A 15,347-nucleotide genomic window follows, 5' to 3' on the forward strand; every position below is an offset into this window, starting at 1 on the left:
AAATGAGCATAAATGCTTTCCTTTAATTTGGAACGTATAACAACCTCAGGTAACTGGCACAGCCTCCCTGCAGATCCATAGCAATGCAGACCAAAACTTCTGGCAAGATGCAATGGAATGCTAATGGCCAATATCTATCACCCCTCAGGATAAAACAGATTTTGCCTTATTACAGGGCTTCAAAATGTACAACATTTTAGACATTGCTGGACATCTAAAACTAACAACAACATCAACAACTCAATAGTCACGTTGTGCAACATGCTCACATAACTTGCGCAGCATGTGCATAATATGCCAGGCAGTGTGCGCGAATGATGTCAGCAAGTCATGCAGAATATACACACAGCATGAGCATGTTGCAAGGCGATGACATCAGCACATCGGTGGTGCTGGTCCCTCTCAATCACAGGGGCAAGCCAGCGCAACTGTCCTGAGATATGAATTTTTGCACACAACTTCTCCTATTACACATTTTTGCAAGGCATTTCCCCTAGTAGTTTTGTATGTTATTTTCATTACAATGTGCATTTTTTGTGTGTATACTTTTTTGATTGGAGAACTGCTTCATATAATTCAGAGAAGTTTGAATCTCAAAAGAAGGACTGCATTTCAGTTTGTTTATTGTCATAATATGTGACATTTACCTTGTTGGGAATAGGCTGGCTCTGAGGTTCCGGAAAGTGGTTCTGAGCAATTTTCAGCTGGTTTGCTGAACAATTCGAAACCTGGCTCTGTTGCAACAGGTCTGGGAGAAGATAGTTTTGGTTGCTCATGCCCCAGAATCGTTCCTGAGAACTGCAGCTGAGCTTTCCTGCAACATAACCCTGCACACAACGACAACTTTTTAAGAGCTGTTCTGTGACCAAAGTCAAGCTATTCTCCCCTCCCTTCCTCCCAGCATGCAGCGCTGCTCACTTGTGGTAACACTTATGGTAACAAATGCTGGTGAATGTTGGAAGTCCAAATCTCTGTAGTACATCACAGCTAATGAAAATCCGATTATGGCAGGAATGTCAGCGCATCAGGAAAAAATGTAATAAAATAAAATGACACTGGAAATGGGATTCTGATGGATGGGAGCTGCTTAAAGGACACTAGTAATGCTCCATGTTTATACAGTGAAGTTCATCTTCAAAGCACTTCGCAAATGATATCTAATCCATCCTCTCAGGCCCCCATGACACAGAGCCAAAGAAGCATTAGCATTCCAGCAGCAGGGTAATGAGGTGGAGTCTCTTTAAGAAGCCAGCATCAAAACTAGAAGAAGGGTCAATCTCAGAGATTGCTTCACCTTGCAAGAGCACCTCTTATGATCTTCTACTAGGGAAGGTCTACCCACAACCCCTTTCTTCAAAGATGAAGCCAGAAAGGTGGCTGGGAGGAGGAGGACCTTTTTATTTGGCAGTGGTGCTGAGGCTTGGTAAAGGAACCCTGACCATTTGGCTTACAAACAATAAATAACAATGACATGATAGAACATCACAAATGCAACATGAAGCAGACAACATTAATCTTATGTACAGGATTAGTCTCCATGAGGCTGAGCCTCAGTGCTGGGAGAACGGCTGAGTTTTGCTTCACTTTCAAAGCATCTCTACTTATCCCTACATTCCAAGCAGAGAACTATGTTTAAAAACAAATTCTTAGTCGGTTTTGTAATAAATCGGCTTATAACTGTGGCTCATGAAGCTGGTTCCTCCACTGAGAAAGGATGTGCTAAAGGTGGGGGAGAAAAGACAGGGTAGGACCACAACCAGCAACTGGAATACTGGAAGATGCTGTTTTCAACAAGAAAAAAAGGAAAGGAGCAGAAGTGGAAACCAGACCTGAAGTCCTATCCTCTGATCTGAAAACCCAGGTCCTTAGTTCCAGATGGTAGGAGTAGGTAGGCTCACTATTGGGGGTTTTCCTGCATAGAATTGGTTAAAAATACATTTCATTGCCAATGTGTTTAGCACTGCAACATGTGAGCAGATTTGAAGGCTCAGCCCTAGGAAGTATTATCCTGACATAAATTTGGGAGTATTGCAGAGTCTTTTGGTCTCAGGACTGATCCTTCTCATGGCTTCACTCACTGCCGTTTGTTTATTTGAAATACTCAAAATCTCTCCACAACTGCTCAAGATAGCTCACAGCATCTATTTAAGACCATTTCATTCAGCAAAGACAAACCTAAAGCTGAAAGCATTTTTTTTTTTTAAAAAAACTTTTAAAAAACATACGGTTGTACCTTGGATCTCAAACGCCTTGCGACTCGAACGTTTTGGCTCCCAATTGCCGCAACTCCAGAAGTGAGTGTTCTGGTTTGCGAACGTTCTTTGGAAGCCGAACGTCCAATGCAGAGCCGGATTTAGGTTTGATGAGGCCCTAAGCTACTGAAGGTAATGGGGCCCTTTATATGCCCAGCTGTCCTTTGTCAACAACAAATTGCCACTGTTTTTTGTGTTGAATATATGCTACATGGTAATTTATGGACCTCATAGGTATCTAAAGCCGTTTGCACATAACAAATAGGAGCCTGCACAACACAAAACACTCTTGCTGTATTTTGTTTTTTATCTTCTATTTTGGAAATGTACATCCAGGGGAGGCAGCCAACTTTTGGAGCAATATTTTATCCCCGCTGCTCTGTGAAGTCATCCTCTTAGAAGCACTTGAGCTTCCCGTTCCTGGTTCCTAGGAAACTGGGGGAAGCCAGCTGCAGGTTCTCCTCTCTGTTCTAAAAAGCAGGTGTCTTCCCCCAAAGGATCCTGGGAATTGTAGTTTGTTAGGGCTTCTGGGATTTGTAGGTCGAGGAGGAGGAGGAGGAGGAGGAGGAGAAAAAGAAGAGTTTGGATTTGATATCCCACCTTTCACTCCCCTTAAGGAGTCTCAAAGCAGCTAACATTCTCCTTTCCCTTCCTCCCCCACAACAAACACTCTGTGAGGTGAGTGGGGCTGAGAGACTTCAGAGAAGTGTGACTAGCCCAAGGTCACCCAGCAGCTGCATGTGGAGGAGTGGGGAATCAAACCCGGTTCACTAGATTACGAGTCCACCGCTCTTAAGCACTACACTACACTGGCCTCTCTGAGGGGGAATCTGCAATGCCCAGGATCATTTGGGGGACGTCATGTGCTTTAAATGCTCACTGGATGCACTTTAAATCAGAGGATCTTAGAATTGTTGAGTTGTGAGGAACCCCAAGGGTCATCTAGTCCAACCCCCTGCAATGCAGGAATCTCAGCTCAAGAACCCATGGCAGATGGCCGTCCAAGCTCTGCTGAAAAACCTCCAAAGAAGGAGAGTCTTACCGCCTTCTGAGGGATTTCCTCCCACTGTCAAACAGCTCTTGCTGTCAGAAAGTTCTTCCTGGAGTTGGAATCTCCTTTCTGGTCACTTGAAGCCATGGCTTCAGGTCCTGAGTGCCTCTGGAGCAGGAGAAAACAAGCTTCCACCCTGTGACGCCCTTGAGATATTGACAGGGCTCTCATATCCATGTCCGGAGGGACAGGGAGCAAAACATCTCTCTCTCCCCTTTCCCCACCCCATGCAGAATGGCAAGGGGTCTGTGCATCCAGCAGGTAAGAAGGTGGAGTGTGGAGTCCAGCCAGGGGCTGGCAGTGGGCAGGATCCTTGCACTGCCGGGGGTTGGACTAGATGACCCTTGGCACCCCTTCCAACTCGACTATGCTATGATTCTCTCAAGCAGCTGAAGGAACGGGCGGGGGAGCAAGATGCAGAAGAAGGGGAGGCACAACCACACACCCCAGCAGCCTCCCTGGCCTTACCCACGGTGGTCTCATCCCAGCACACTTTGACCCCCCTGGTTTTATTTTTCTTCATTCAGCTGCCGGACAACCCAGCAGCCTGGCCCCTGTTTGCCCGCTGATGTCACAAAGTGCTGCTTTGCAAGCAAGCCTTATAGTGCCCTGCAAGGGGGATGCCTGCCAGATGACAGTGAGAGTTGGTAGAGAAAGATGGATTCTCCAGGTAGGAGGCCTAGAGGAGATGAGTGGCAATATTATTATGTGAGGTGATGCTATTACAATTCCAAAGGGAATGTCAAGCAGGGAGGGAGGGGGAAGAGAGAGAGTGGAATTCTGGTGGAGATGGAAGATGGAAGGAGGCTTGGAAAGAGTTTGAAGGGGGGGCAGGTGAGAGTCGGTTGAGAGCGGTTGATTCTAGAAGAGAGCATGGGGGGAGGGGCTGAAGCTCAGCTGGACTTAGAAGCAGCAGCATAGCCGCCATTGCTCTCAGCATGTGGCCGTTCAGTGCTGAAGAAAGGGGGTCTCTCCCAACTTGGAGGCAAGAGGATTCTCTTAACTCAGGTGAGCCATGGAGCCAGGGCTTGGCTTGTACAGAAATAGTACCTCAGGTTAAGAACTTTGCTTCAGGATGAGGACAGAAATTGCGCGGCGGCAGCGGGAGGCCCCATTAGCTAAAGTAGTACCTCAGGTTAAGAACAGTTTCAGGTTAAGAATGGACCTCCAGAACAAATTAAGTTCTTAACCCGAGGTACCACTGCACTGCTAAAACCCAGATGCCTCACCTCCCCCTCCAAGCTTCACAGAACTGGGCTATGCCTGATTATCGTCTCCCAAAGCAACTTGTTGTTGTTTAGTCGTGTCCGCCTCTTCGTGACCCCATGGACGCCAGGCACTCCTATGTTCCACTGTCTCCCGCGGTTTGGTCAAACTCATGTTGGTAGCTTCGAGAACACTGTCCCACCATCTCGTCCTCTGTCATCCTTGTGCCCTCCATCTTTCCCAGCACCAGGGTCTTTTCCAGGGAGTCATGAGGTGGCCAAAGTATTGGAGTCTCAGCTTCCGGATTTGTCCTTCCAGTGAGCACCCAGGGCTGATTTCCTTCAGAATGGAGAGGTTTGATCTTCTTGCAGTCCATGGGACTCTCAAGTGTCTCCTCCAGGACCATAATTCAAAAGCATCAATTCTTTGGCGATCAGCCTTCTTTATGGTCCAGCTCTCACTTCTATACATCACTACTGAGAAAACCATAGCTTTAACTATACAGACCTTTGTTGGCAAGGTGATGTCTCCGCTTTCTAAGATGCTGTCCAGGTTTGTCATTGCTTTTCTCTCAAGAAGCAGGAGTCTTTTAATTTCGTGACTGCTGTCACCATCTGCAGTGATCATGGAGCCCAAGAAAGTAAAATCTCTCACTACCTCCATTTCTTCCCCTTCTTGCATTTCCTTCTCATTGGAATGATTTTCATTTTTGTTTTCGTTCTTGGTCCACATACGGCTTAAGCCTGCCTTGTAGAATTTTAAGCATAACTTTGCTAGCGTGTGAAATGAGTGCAATTTGTGTGGTAGGGGCTGTGTTGGGGGCTGCAGTCCCATCTCGCCCCAGCCCCTCACCCCCTCCTTCTAAGCCAGGGGTCAGGCGCCCAGGCAGGAGCAGGTTGGCAGCCTGTGGTGATGTGGGCATGCGCAGCCTGGTAGGGCTGCTTGTTCTGCCCCCCTAGAGAGAACAATATCCTTCTTCCTTTGCAGGGCCGTGGTTTGTGGAACCAGCAGCAGCCCAGTGGTGCAGGGAAACCCAGCAAAATCCGGAGGTATGTTGTGACCTTGTGTGGCAGGGGAAGTGTTTCCCAGTGATCTTGGGGGTGGAGGAGGAAGGCCTGATTTAGAGATCCCTATAGTTTTATGGAGAGGGTTTCTCTGTGGTCCAAGCAGGGCCCTAGCTAGGGGGTGATGAGGTGGTCCGCCGCCAGGGGCGCAGGTGAGGGGTGGGGCACAAAATTGGCTCATAAATATGTCTAAATATATAGATGATAATAATAAATATTATCATCTATATATTTATCTGGTTCCAAAACCTCCAAACAATCTGACTAACAGAGCTTGTTTCTTCCTTAGGTGAGAGGCCCGCCAGAATGAGGGGGGGGAAAGGCTCCCACTTCAGGTAAGTGGAAATGCCAACTGAGTGCCCCATATTTTAGAAATGTTTCCTTCCCGTGTCCCCCCTCCCTCATGCGCCAGACTGGTGCTATCAACTGGGATCCAGGCACTTGCTGATTCCTCCATTTCCTTTGCAGGGAGGGAGCCTTTCCCCAATGTCTATTTCATTCTGGCGAAATCCCTGGAGGGACGTGGCGAATGTGGTGAACATCAGGTACTGGGACAGAAGGAAGGGGTCCTTGTGGAACTTCATTTGGGGGGTCATCAAAAATGGGGCAGTAGTTTTTCATCCGCCCCTGCCCCTTCTCATCAGATGCTTCCTGCTTCCTCCACAGGACCACGGCTCCAGGGATGAGGCTCCAGCGCCTGCTCCCGGGACGAAGAACAACAGACCATCACGGTGGTTCCCGGCCCCGGATCCTCGCCTGCCTCACCATCTGTTCCCCATGCGGGCCGTACTTGGTGCAGAAGCAGCAGCCAAGGTTTCCCCGCATCAATAACACCTCAAGAGTTATTCCAGAGCCGGGGGAGACTTTGGCTGCTGCCTCTGTGCCAGGCCGATCGGCACGGAACCCAGACGCCCGCACGGAGGAGTTCAGGGTGGGGCAGCTTATAAGATCAGGTAGGATGAAATGCCCCCTTCCCAGGTCCCCACCCTCCTGCCCCAGACTGGGGCTCGCGTGGCTGGGAGCCAGGCGTCAGATGATGTCTCCCTTTGTTTTGCAGCAAGTAGAAGGTTCAGCCTGTGAGCCGCCACATACCGGGAGGGACTGGAACCGAGACAACGGCCTCTCGCCTCACAGGTAAGGGGACAGGGGGATTTCATTGCTTTGCCGCTCTATGCTTTGCCGCTCGCCATTTGCGGGTTTGGGGGGTGCGGGGAGGGGGCATGTCAGAATGTCACCCCCCTTCAGGATGGCACCTGGGGCAGCCCGCTCCCCTGCCCCCCATCGGGACGCCCCTGGCCACAAACAGGATTCGAGCCCAAGAGCCCTATGCTCACCTGGGACTTCCTGCAACGACTTCTTGAAGCCCCGTCCCTGGTCGTTTCGTCTGTGACAGACCATTCACACATTTGTGGATTCCTTCTTTCTTGCAGGGTGTGCACCACTGTGGCTGCTGCTGAAGCCCCCTCTCCACAAATAAAATAGGTAAGAGGAAGAAGGGAGAATTTGCATGGAGCGGGGAGAACACCCTGCTCCAGACTTCCAGACCAACTCTCTGACTTTAAAACCAAGGCGTTCCTCCAAGAGCCAGTATAAAAATAACATGGAAGCAGTACAGAAATGGATAAGGCGGAGCTATAGCTGATAAGGAATGCAGTGCTCCAGGTTTGGGCAAAGGAGGACAGACCTGGGCTAAAATGAGTCTTCTTCTCCCACAGGCCACGTTATGTATGCATCTTTGGAAAGACTCTCTGAAGAAAGCAAGTAGTGCTGATAACTATCTGTTTCTCCTATAGGAAATATTCCACCTGGAAACTTCGGTGAATTTATGAAAAGATTTTTTTGAGGTTTTTTTCTTGGAAAATGTACAACTAGACCACGAGTCAAACCAAAACCACATGTCTTGTATGAAGTCGATGTCTATATTAAAAGTGTTCTCTTGTGGCTGACAAAGAGTCCTGTCTTGGTTGTCACTGTGCATTTTGCAAAACTGATTTGTGGGCAGAAGCTTCATGCCAGTATTTGAAATTAGCCAGGCGCATTTTGCACCTGCCTGTTGGCCACTGGTGATTATTTAATGGCCAAAGGCCTCGGCAAAGAAACATGTAATGATGGTGCCAAGGCGAGCCTCTGGGGTGACTCCCCCGAGCTGTCAAAATGAAGGGAGAAGGGGGGAAGACCGCCGGCAAAGCAGCACAGCTCGCCCCCTTATCCTGATGGCTTGGGGTAGACTTGGGAGTTGCGGGCGGGTGGCGCGCAAAATGTTGCCCCCCTCAGTGTGTGCGTGTGGCTGCACTCAAAGATGTGCTGCTGCTCATGAGGCAAGGAAGCCCCCCCCCCATGGGCGGGGAGAGCCTGGCCTATTGCTGGGAAGGGGACGCGTCGCAATGCAGCTCAACCCTGCTCTGTTCCACAGGCAGCGTTGAGTTGCATTTTGTCACCCCACTGTTTATCAGCTCTATCTGGTATGCAGGATGAGACCCTCCCTGCCTGTAGTGGTGCATGCCAAGGTGGTGCATGCTCTGGTTATCTCCCGCTTGGACTACTGCCATGCGCTCTACGTGGGGCTACCTTTGAATGTGACCCGGAAACTACAACTAATCCAGAATGCGGCAGCTAGACTGGTGACTGGGGGCGGCCACCGAGACCATATAACACCGGTCCTGAAAGACCTACATTGGCTTCCAGGCTTCTGTCTATACATAGTGCCTCCATCAGCGTGTCTGCTCTCTCTGAGCGGCTTACTCATGCAGGCCACATGACCCGGAAGCTGTATGCCGGCTTCCTCGGCCAATAAAGCGAGATGAGGGCCGCAACCCCAGAGTCGGCCACGACTGGACCTAATGGTCAGGGGTCCCTTTACCTTTACCTTAATAATAAGGTCCTGCGACTACAATGGCCCCCCCAGGCCTACCTGTGGCTGTGGCAGGCCTTGTAGGGTAGGCCCCAGTGAGCCTCCCTGTGGCCCCCAAAGTTGGGCAGAACCCTGTGTAGGTGCATGAGCACAAATGCGGAGCCAATTGCGCAGCTGGTAGGTAATTAACCTACTGCCACCTGTGAGGATGTACAATGTTCAAGCTTATTTTAATTAAAAAGCCCTTTTTTAAAATTAAGATGTGCAATAGGAGCAGGCCTCTTCTTATGTTCTGAACTCCAATGCTCTGCCACATGGATTGTTTATGGCGAGTGCATGTCATGAAATGAGTGGCTATGGACCTGGCTGCCAGTAGGTGATCTCTGACCTCTTCCAGTCCTCTGGTCCCATGACAGCTGGAATGCTCCAAATGCCTGTGAAGGCTTCAGTGTTTGAATGCCTGACAGTTCTGGGAAGGATGAGGCTCCCATTAAGAACCAAGATGGATGCTGATAGCCTTTGCGCAGCCGTTCCCCCTCTAAGCTCTGCTGAAGCAATAACCCACAGAGATGTATTTTATGGCTGGCACCAAAGATAGAAACCAGTCTTCTGTGTGGTTTGCTACAAGAGATAAACAATGGACTGGAGCTAAGCATCTGTGGGTGCCAGCCTGTATGTTTGCAGGCAAACCGTGAATCTTAAGTAGGAACAGCCTGATGTTTCAAAAGCCAAATCGCTAATTGGAAAATGTGGAAATGAGAAGGAGGCCAGGAAGCATTTTGCCTCCTGCTTAGTATTAAGAAACCACAAAAGTAAAACATGAATTGCAATTCTTTCTCTCTTACGAGTTCTGCAAACCTTCTTACAGATTCAGCTCTTGGAATAGGAGCAGGGAGGAGGAGGAAGAAGAAGAAGAAGAAAGGGAAGAAGGTTTGTATGCCTTCTCCTCTCCTCACCCCCTTGCCATGCTCCCAACTCTGCTTCAATGCACTGGTGCCTTTTGAAGGCTTGGGCAATCTTCACACACCCCGACTTTAGGACCTATCTACATCACAGCCAAATTGGCTTAATAGCCATTCTTGAAACCCTGGAAATTGTAGAGCTGTGATGGGGAAGGAAAGTATCACTAACCAAATTCTCGGCATGCTGACCAAGCTCCAATCCTACAATTATTTGAGGAAATAATACAATCCCCTTAAATTTACAAAGTAGGTACAAACTCAGCTTTGTGGGGTCCATAACCTATAATCAAATGTTACAGAGCCACCTCTCTCTCAAACAATGGCTAAACAGAAGAGCAAGCTTAAGTGATAGTTACAGAGGAGGGCTGGTTACTTGAAAACCACAGAATTTGTTTCAGAAACTGGTGCTTCTAGAAGAATTGAGATATTCTGCAATAAGTGGTTATGACCTAGGTCACATCCACAGCATACATTTAGACCATAGGTGGGGAACTTTTTTCTTCCTCCACAGGCCAAATTTGACAGGTGAGTGAGGCCACACACCTGCCTGTCACCTGATGTCACTAATAATGTCAGGGGGGGGGGTGCTTTGAAGTCCTGGAGTCAGATTCTGGATTTCACCACAAGGGGAGGATGTAAGTCTGGTTGAAAAGGCCTCAGTCTGCTTCCAGCAAACTGGGACTTCCTGGAACAAGTTGCTCACTTGGACTTATCTGTGGTCCTACAACTTCTGACCCACCTTGCCTTCTTTTCCATGGGACCCAGAATCGGCCAGGGAAGACAACAATGGCATTCTGCTGGCTGGCAAATTCCTATTTATATAGGTCTGTGGGCTGAATACTTTCTTAGGTTGTCTTGTAGGGATTCACCTTAACTGGCTGCTGCTCTGTTTTCATTGGAACATCATCTGCCTCTGAGACTCTGAGGGTCATGGGTTTGAGTCCCATGTTGGGCAAAAATATTTCTGCATTGCAGGGGGTTGGACTAGAATTCTAGAATTTCTGCATTGCAGGGGTTTGGACTACAATTCTATGAATTTTTAAAATACATTTCCAATCTGATTACTCCAGTTTTCACAAGTCAGGGATGAAAACACATTTCAGCCTGAGGGATACACTTCCTTCTGAGCATCTTTCTGAGGGCCACGCGCCAGTGGTGTGAAGGGCTAGGGTCAAAAGCGAGTGGAGCAACAGACGTACATTTCAGAAGGCTAGTTTCTATACATGCTCACACAAGGTTTAAAGCAAATTCTCATAAAATGTAAGGATAAAATATGGCTAGCATGTTTAGCACGTTCATTCCAAAGTATGAGTAATTAGGGGTAGAATCCAAATGTACAGACTAGCATGCAGAAAACTGGAATGCTCGGGTTGCGAACGTGATCCATGCGGGAAGCACGTTTGCAACCTGCAGCGTCCGCAACCCGCAGTGCCATGTCTGAACACACGCGGGTTGTGATTCGGTGCTTCTGCGCATGCACAAAGCACGATTTAGCGTTTCTGCGCATGTGCAAGCACCGAAACCAGGAAGTAACCCGTTCCGGTACTTCCGGGTTTGGTGCAGTGCACAACCCGAAATCACGCAACCCAAAGCACCTGTAACCCGAGGTATGACTGTATCAGTTCCTGCTTTCCAGCCAATGAGGACAGCACCTGCAAATTATTATGGGATGCAAAGCTCACCTGGAACATTAGGGGTCAGTAGAAACTACATGGGAGACTGTGGGACTTTAGAATGGGTCAAATGAAGTCATCAATTTGTCTTGGGTCAGACACTATCTTTCTGCCTTAATACTTTCCCAGGGTCAGTTTCTATAGCATTCTATCCATGTATGATGCCTGCAAAGGGTAATATTAGCAATATTACCACAGAAGATGGCAGGATCCCCAAGGGCCTGCTCTATGGGGTGCTGGCTTCAGGCACTAGGTCCGTTGGCAGACTGACTCTGCGTTACAAAGATGTCTGCAAATGTGACATTAAAGCTGGCAACATCAATCCCGCCATGTGGGAATCCCTTGCAGATGAACATAGTGCCTGGAGACAGAAAAGGTGTGCACCTCTAGTAGTGACCAGCGGAGGAATGACCACTGCAAGGGGCGAAGGGGGAAGAAACGCCATGGCACATCTGCATCAGCACAACCAGATGCCTTCATTTGCCCCAGCTGCAACAAAACATATCTCTCCTGTATCAGTGTCTACAGCTACTGTGCAGGCGCTATGACCTTCTGACAGTTTGACTTCACCCTCCATTGTCTCCAAAGACAGATGGATGCCAACCAGCATGGCTGCAATATTAGCAATCAGAATTTGACCTCTCTAGTTCTATGCACAGAGGGATGCCCCTTTGAAATGGGGGGGGGGGTTGAATTACCTTCTGATCCACTACAGAACTCCGAGGGTTCGGTTCAGTCTCATCTGGAACTCTTGCCCTTGAGAAACCCATCATTCCATTGCTGGGTAGTTGCCTAATTAACAAATGCCAATTAGTGAACAGAGATGGGGTAGGGAAGGCAAGAAAGAAAGGAAAACTCAAAAGGAAAAATCCATATGCATTCTAAACAAAAATAAAATAAAGTTACTCAATAGGAACAAGTGTCTTGCCTTTCTTTCATTCCCTACAGCACCAAGCCCATCAAGAGTAAAATTCACATTTTACTATTAATTTTTTAATTGATTTATACAAATATTTGTATACCACTATTCATGGTTTTTTTAAATAAAAAAATTCAAATATCTTCTCGGAGTAGACATACTGAAAGACATGGCTAACTTAGGTTGGATAAAACCACTAGCTTAAAAAATGCAAAATGAATCGCCTCTGATCTTGGATGGTTGAGATGTGAAATCAGACATCGAGGGCTTCCTGAGTCCCATGGAGTCTGGAGTGGCTTTGCCTGCTTTCAAACAATCATGGCAATTTGGGCAGCGATCAATGGCAGTTAAACAGGATTTGCTCCAAAGATATACAGTCCTATCCACCAAAAGTGGCTTTCAAAAGGAACCGGAACAATGTTATTATCTTTTGTTTCTCTTGGTCCAGGGGTGGGAAACTGGATCCAGAAAGATGTGACTACTGACTTTTCAATCACCTGGCATCATAGGGCACCAGGTGATTAAGACTTTGGAAGGAAGAATTGGGAATGTACTCGAAGCTGCCTCTCAATTATTCCATGAACCCCAGCTTTTGTTTACATTGGGAATGCAAAGGAAGAAACTTTACAGGTGTAGGCTTGAATTCAAGCTAGAGCTGCAAAGATTCCCACTGAAAGTGGGGCATTGGTCTCAGCATGAATTTAAACCCAGCACTGACTGTAAACACAGCCTTCTGCAGGAGGTCTCGAGGCTGCAATATGTATGAACGTGGTCATAAAAGGATAAGTCCTTCCATGTTTGTTGCTGGGAAGTGTTTGTGTACCACGTACCACAGACGGTGTCACTCATTCTTTCACCATTTAAGTTGTGAACAGGCATTTTACTGGGAAGCACAAATATATGGATTGTTTCTTCCTAGGGCTTTCTAGTTTTTTGATGCAGCACACCGAGACCAACAGTCATGCGAAAATTGTGCTAGGAATGATTGTTGGTGGTCAGTGTTGACAGATGGTATGTGAATAAAAGTCACATGGACCCTCCTGGTATGATATAACACCTTGTTTTTGCAGGAACACTAAACTGAAAGAACTAGAAGCCTTTAGACTGGAATAGGGCACATTGGAACTACAATACCCTGCAGAGATATGCCCCTGGTATGCCCCGCAGAGGACCTTAAGGTCCACAAATGACAACATTTTGGAGGTCCCAGGTCGCAAGGTGGTTAGATTGGTCTCAACTAGGGCCAGGGCCTTTTCAGTACTGGCCCCGACTTGGTGGAACGCTCTGTCACAAGAGACTAGGGCCCTGCGGAACTTGACATCTTTCTGCAGGGCCTGCAAGACAGAGCTGTTCCGCCTGGCCTTTGGTTTGGACTCAGTCTGACCCTTATACCCTTACGGTTTTGATCTGTGGGCTACTTTTAAAATGAGGCTGCATTTTAAATTGCATTTTAACCTGTATTTTAAATTGGTCCCCCCCCCCCATTGTGTTTTTATTTTACTGGTGTTAGCAGCCCTGAGGCCGGCTGTGGCCGGGGAGGGCAGGGTATGTATGTATGTATGTATGTATAAATAAATAAATAAATAAATAAATAAATAAATAAATAATAACAACAACAAGTGCATCTAAACTACCCTCCTTACTTACCCAATTTTTATGGAAGTTTGTCGATTCTCCTAGTGCAATATGAGACTAACTCCAACCAACCATTATGGAGACAGTTCGTATATTTTTTCCCCCCAGGGGTATATAATAAATGAAATTAAAATTATAAGAGTGCATCAACTTCTGGTTGATGCATTAAATGTATTATTTGTCTATATAAAGGGTCTGGTCCCACCAGTGGATAAGTATACATATTCTAACTGTTGCTCGAGTAGCAATATCCAATAACCTTAAAAAATCATGGGCACTTACCATAAGTTGTAAACCCCGGGCTGAATATAAAGGGTGTTGGGGTTTGCTCATAAGATAAAATTAAGCAGCATGATCAGAATGAGGGAAGGCAGGCAACTTGATATTTTTTATAATTAAAAATGGATTTTTAAAAAATGCATAGGTAAAACAAGATGTAAGAAAATATCTGCCCATTTGTACTGCTGGAAACACAATATGAAATAGTATTTTTTAATGAAGTCTCTGACCTTTTGCTGGATTATGGAAGTGTGTTTGTGTTTATGTTTTTATACATACTGTATGCGTATAAACACCTGTGGGATGTTTCTTTACGCTTCATGCTTGCATTATGCTCTGATACAACAATGGGGGGAGATGGAAAATCTAACTAATCTTCAATTTATAATGCATGGACAGAGGAAAGAGTAGGAAAGCCAACCGTATCTGATTGCCATCGTTGTCATCGTCGTCACTGCTGCACACCTCATCACTGGAGGATGAATATTCTGATGATTTCTGGAGCAAGCTGCCACCATCTCTCCCCTTGCCAAAAAAGGGTGGACTCTGGAAAAAGAAGAAGAAGAAGAAGAACTTGATTGATTGCTTCTGTCCACACTGGAACTCACCTCATATGAGAAACCCAGTTTATTTTTTCTTTCAGGTTGTCCTAGAATAAGGGCGATCATTCTAGAATCATACTGCAACCTTCCTCAACCAAGTTGGGGAAGGCTGCCACAGTGGAACCAGATGCTTCTCAGGGAATAATCCACTCAGGAGGAAGTTTTAAACCCAGGACAGAAAGCTCCACTGGATTAAGTGGGGTGTAATTCTGAGCAAAGTCACAGTGGCTCAAGCTACACACGATGGTGGTAGACCTATTAAAACTCAGCTTGTGCCAATCACATATAAATAGCTTGTGCCTCCCCGGTTTTTAAACAAAATGAATGCACAGGTTAGGTGAGCCAAACCATTACTGTTCCCACTGCTTATCACCCCACTGCCTTCCCCACACCCCCGTTGTCCCCCCCCCCCCGACAGGTTCCCTTACAATACTAGAGGCCACCAAGGCAGGGGGAATAATATTTGGCTGCAGGGAGGTCAGCTATGGATGAAGAGCTTGGCATCTTTTTTGCTCAAAAAACATCAATACCTAGTTGCTCCAACCCTTGCTTTATAGGTGACTGTGGAAGATCCATATTTAAACAAATAGGTCTGTTGCTTCCATGTGTAAGTTAAAGGTAAAGGGACCCCTGACCATTAGGTCCAGTCGTGGCCGACTCTGGGGTTGCGGTGCTCATCTCGCTTTATTGGCCGAGGGAGCTGGCGTACAGCTTCCGGGTCATGTGGCCAGCATGACTAAGACGCTTCTGGTGAACCAGAGCAGCACACGGAAACGCCGTTTACCTTCCCGCCGGAGCAGTACCTACTTATCTACTTGCACTTTGACGTGCTTTCAAACTGCTAGGTTGGCAG

At 47.2% G+C, this 15,347-nt stretch overlaps 1 protein-coding gene and 2 long non-coding RNA genes across 6 annotated transcripts in view; 2 read left to right on the plus strand and 1 right to left on the minus strand.

Annotated features, from left to right (window-relative positions):
- The window catches only part of NRK (Nik related kinase), a 122,483-nt gene that overhangs the window by 38,098 nt on the left and 69,038 nt on the right, over positions 1 to 15,347 (minus strand). For 3 of the 4 annotated variants that reach the window (XM_081847890.1, XM_081847892.1, XM_081847893.1), the window contains 3 exons: positions 14,314 to 14,438; positions 11,758 to 11,851; positions 648 to 827 (listed from right to left, as the gene is read on the minus strand). In XM_081847890.1, the coding sequence (XP_081704016.1) occupies positions 648 to 827; positions 11,758 to 11,851; positions 14,314 to 14,438 (399 nt within the window). The remainder of the gene's footprint in view (positions 1 to 647; positions 828 to 11,757; positions 11,852 to 14,313; positions 14,439 to 15,347) is intronic. The other variant, XM_081847891.1, reaches the window with a different exon arrangement.
- On the plus strand, positions 5,886 to 6,336 carry LOC309334103. Its single transcript, XR_014152877.1, has 3 exons — positions 5,886 to 5,908; positions 6,042 to 6,118; positions 6,240 to 6,336. It is a non-coding gene; the product is annotated as an uncharacterized lncRNA (long non-coding RNA).
- On the plus strand, positions 6,355 to 7,523 carry LOC309334086. The gene is made up of 3 exons (XR_014152858.1): positions 6,355 to 6,526; positions 6,631 to 6,707; positions 7,367 to 7,523. It is a non-coding gene; the product is annotated as an uncharacterized lncRNA (long non-coding RNA).

This window comes from Podarcis erhardii, assembly GCF_964252035.2.
Source record: "Podarcis erhardii genome assembly, chromosome: Z".
Classification (NCBI taxonomy): Eukaryota; Metazoa; Chordata; class Lepidosauria; order Squamata; family Lacertidae; genus Podarcis; species Podarcis erhardii.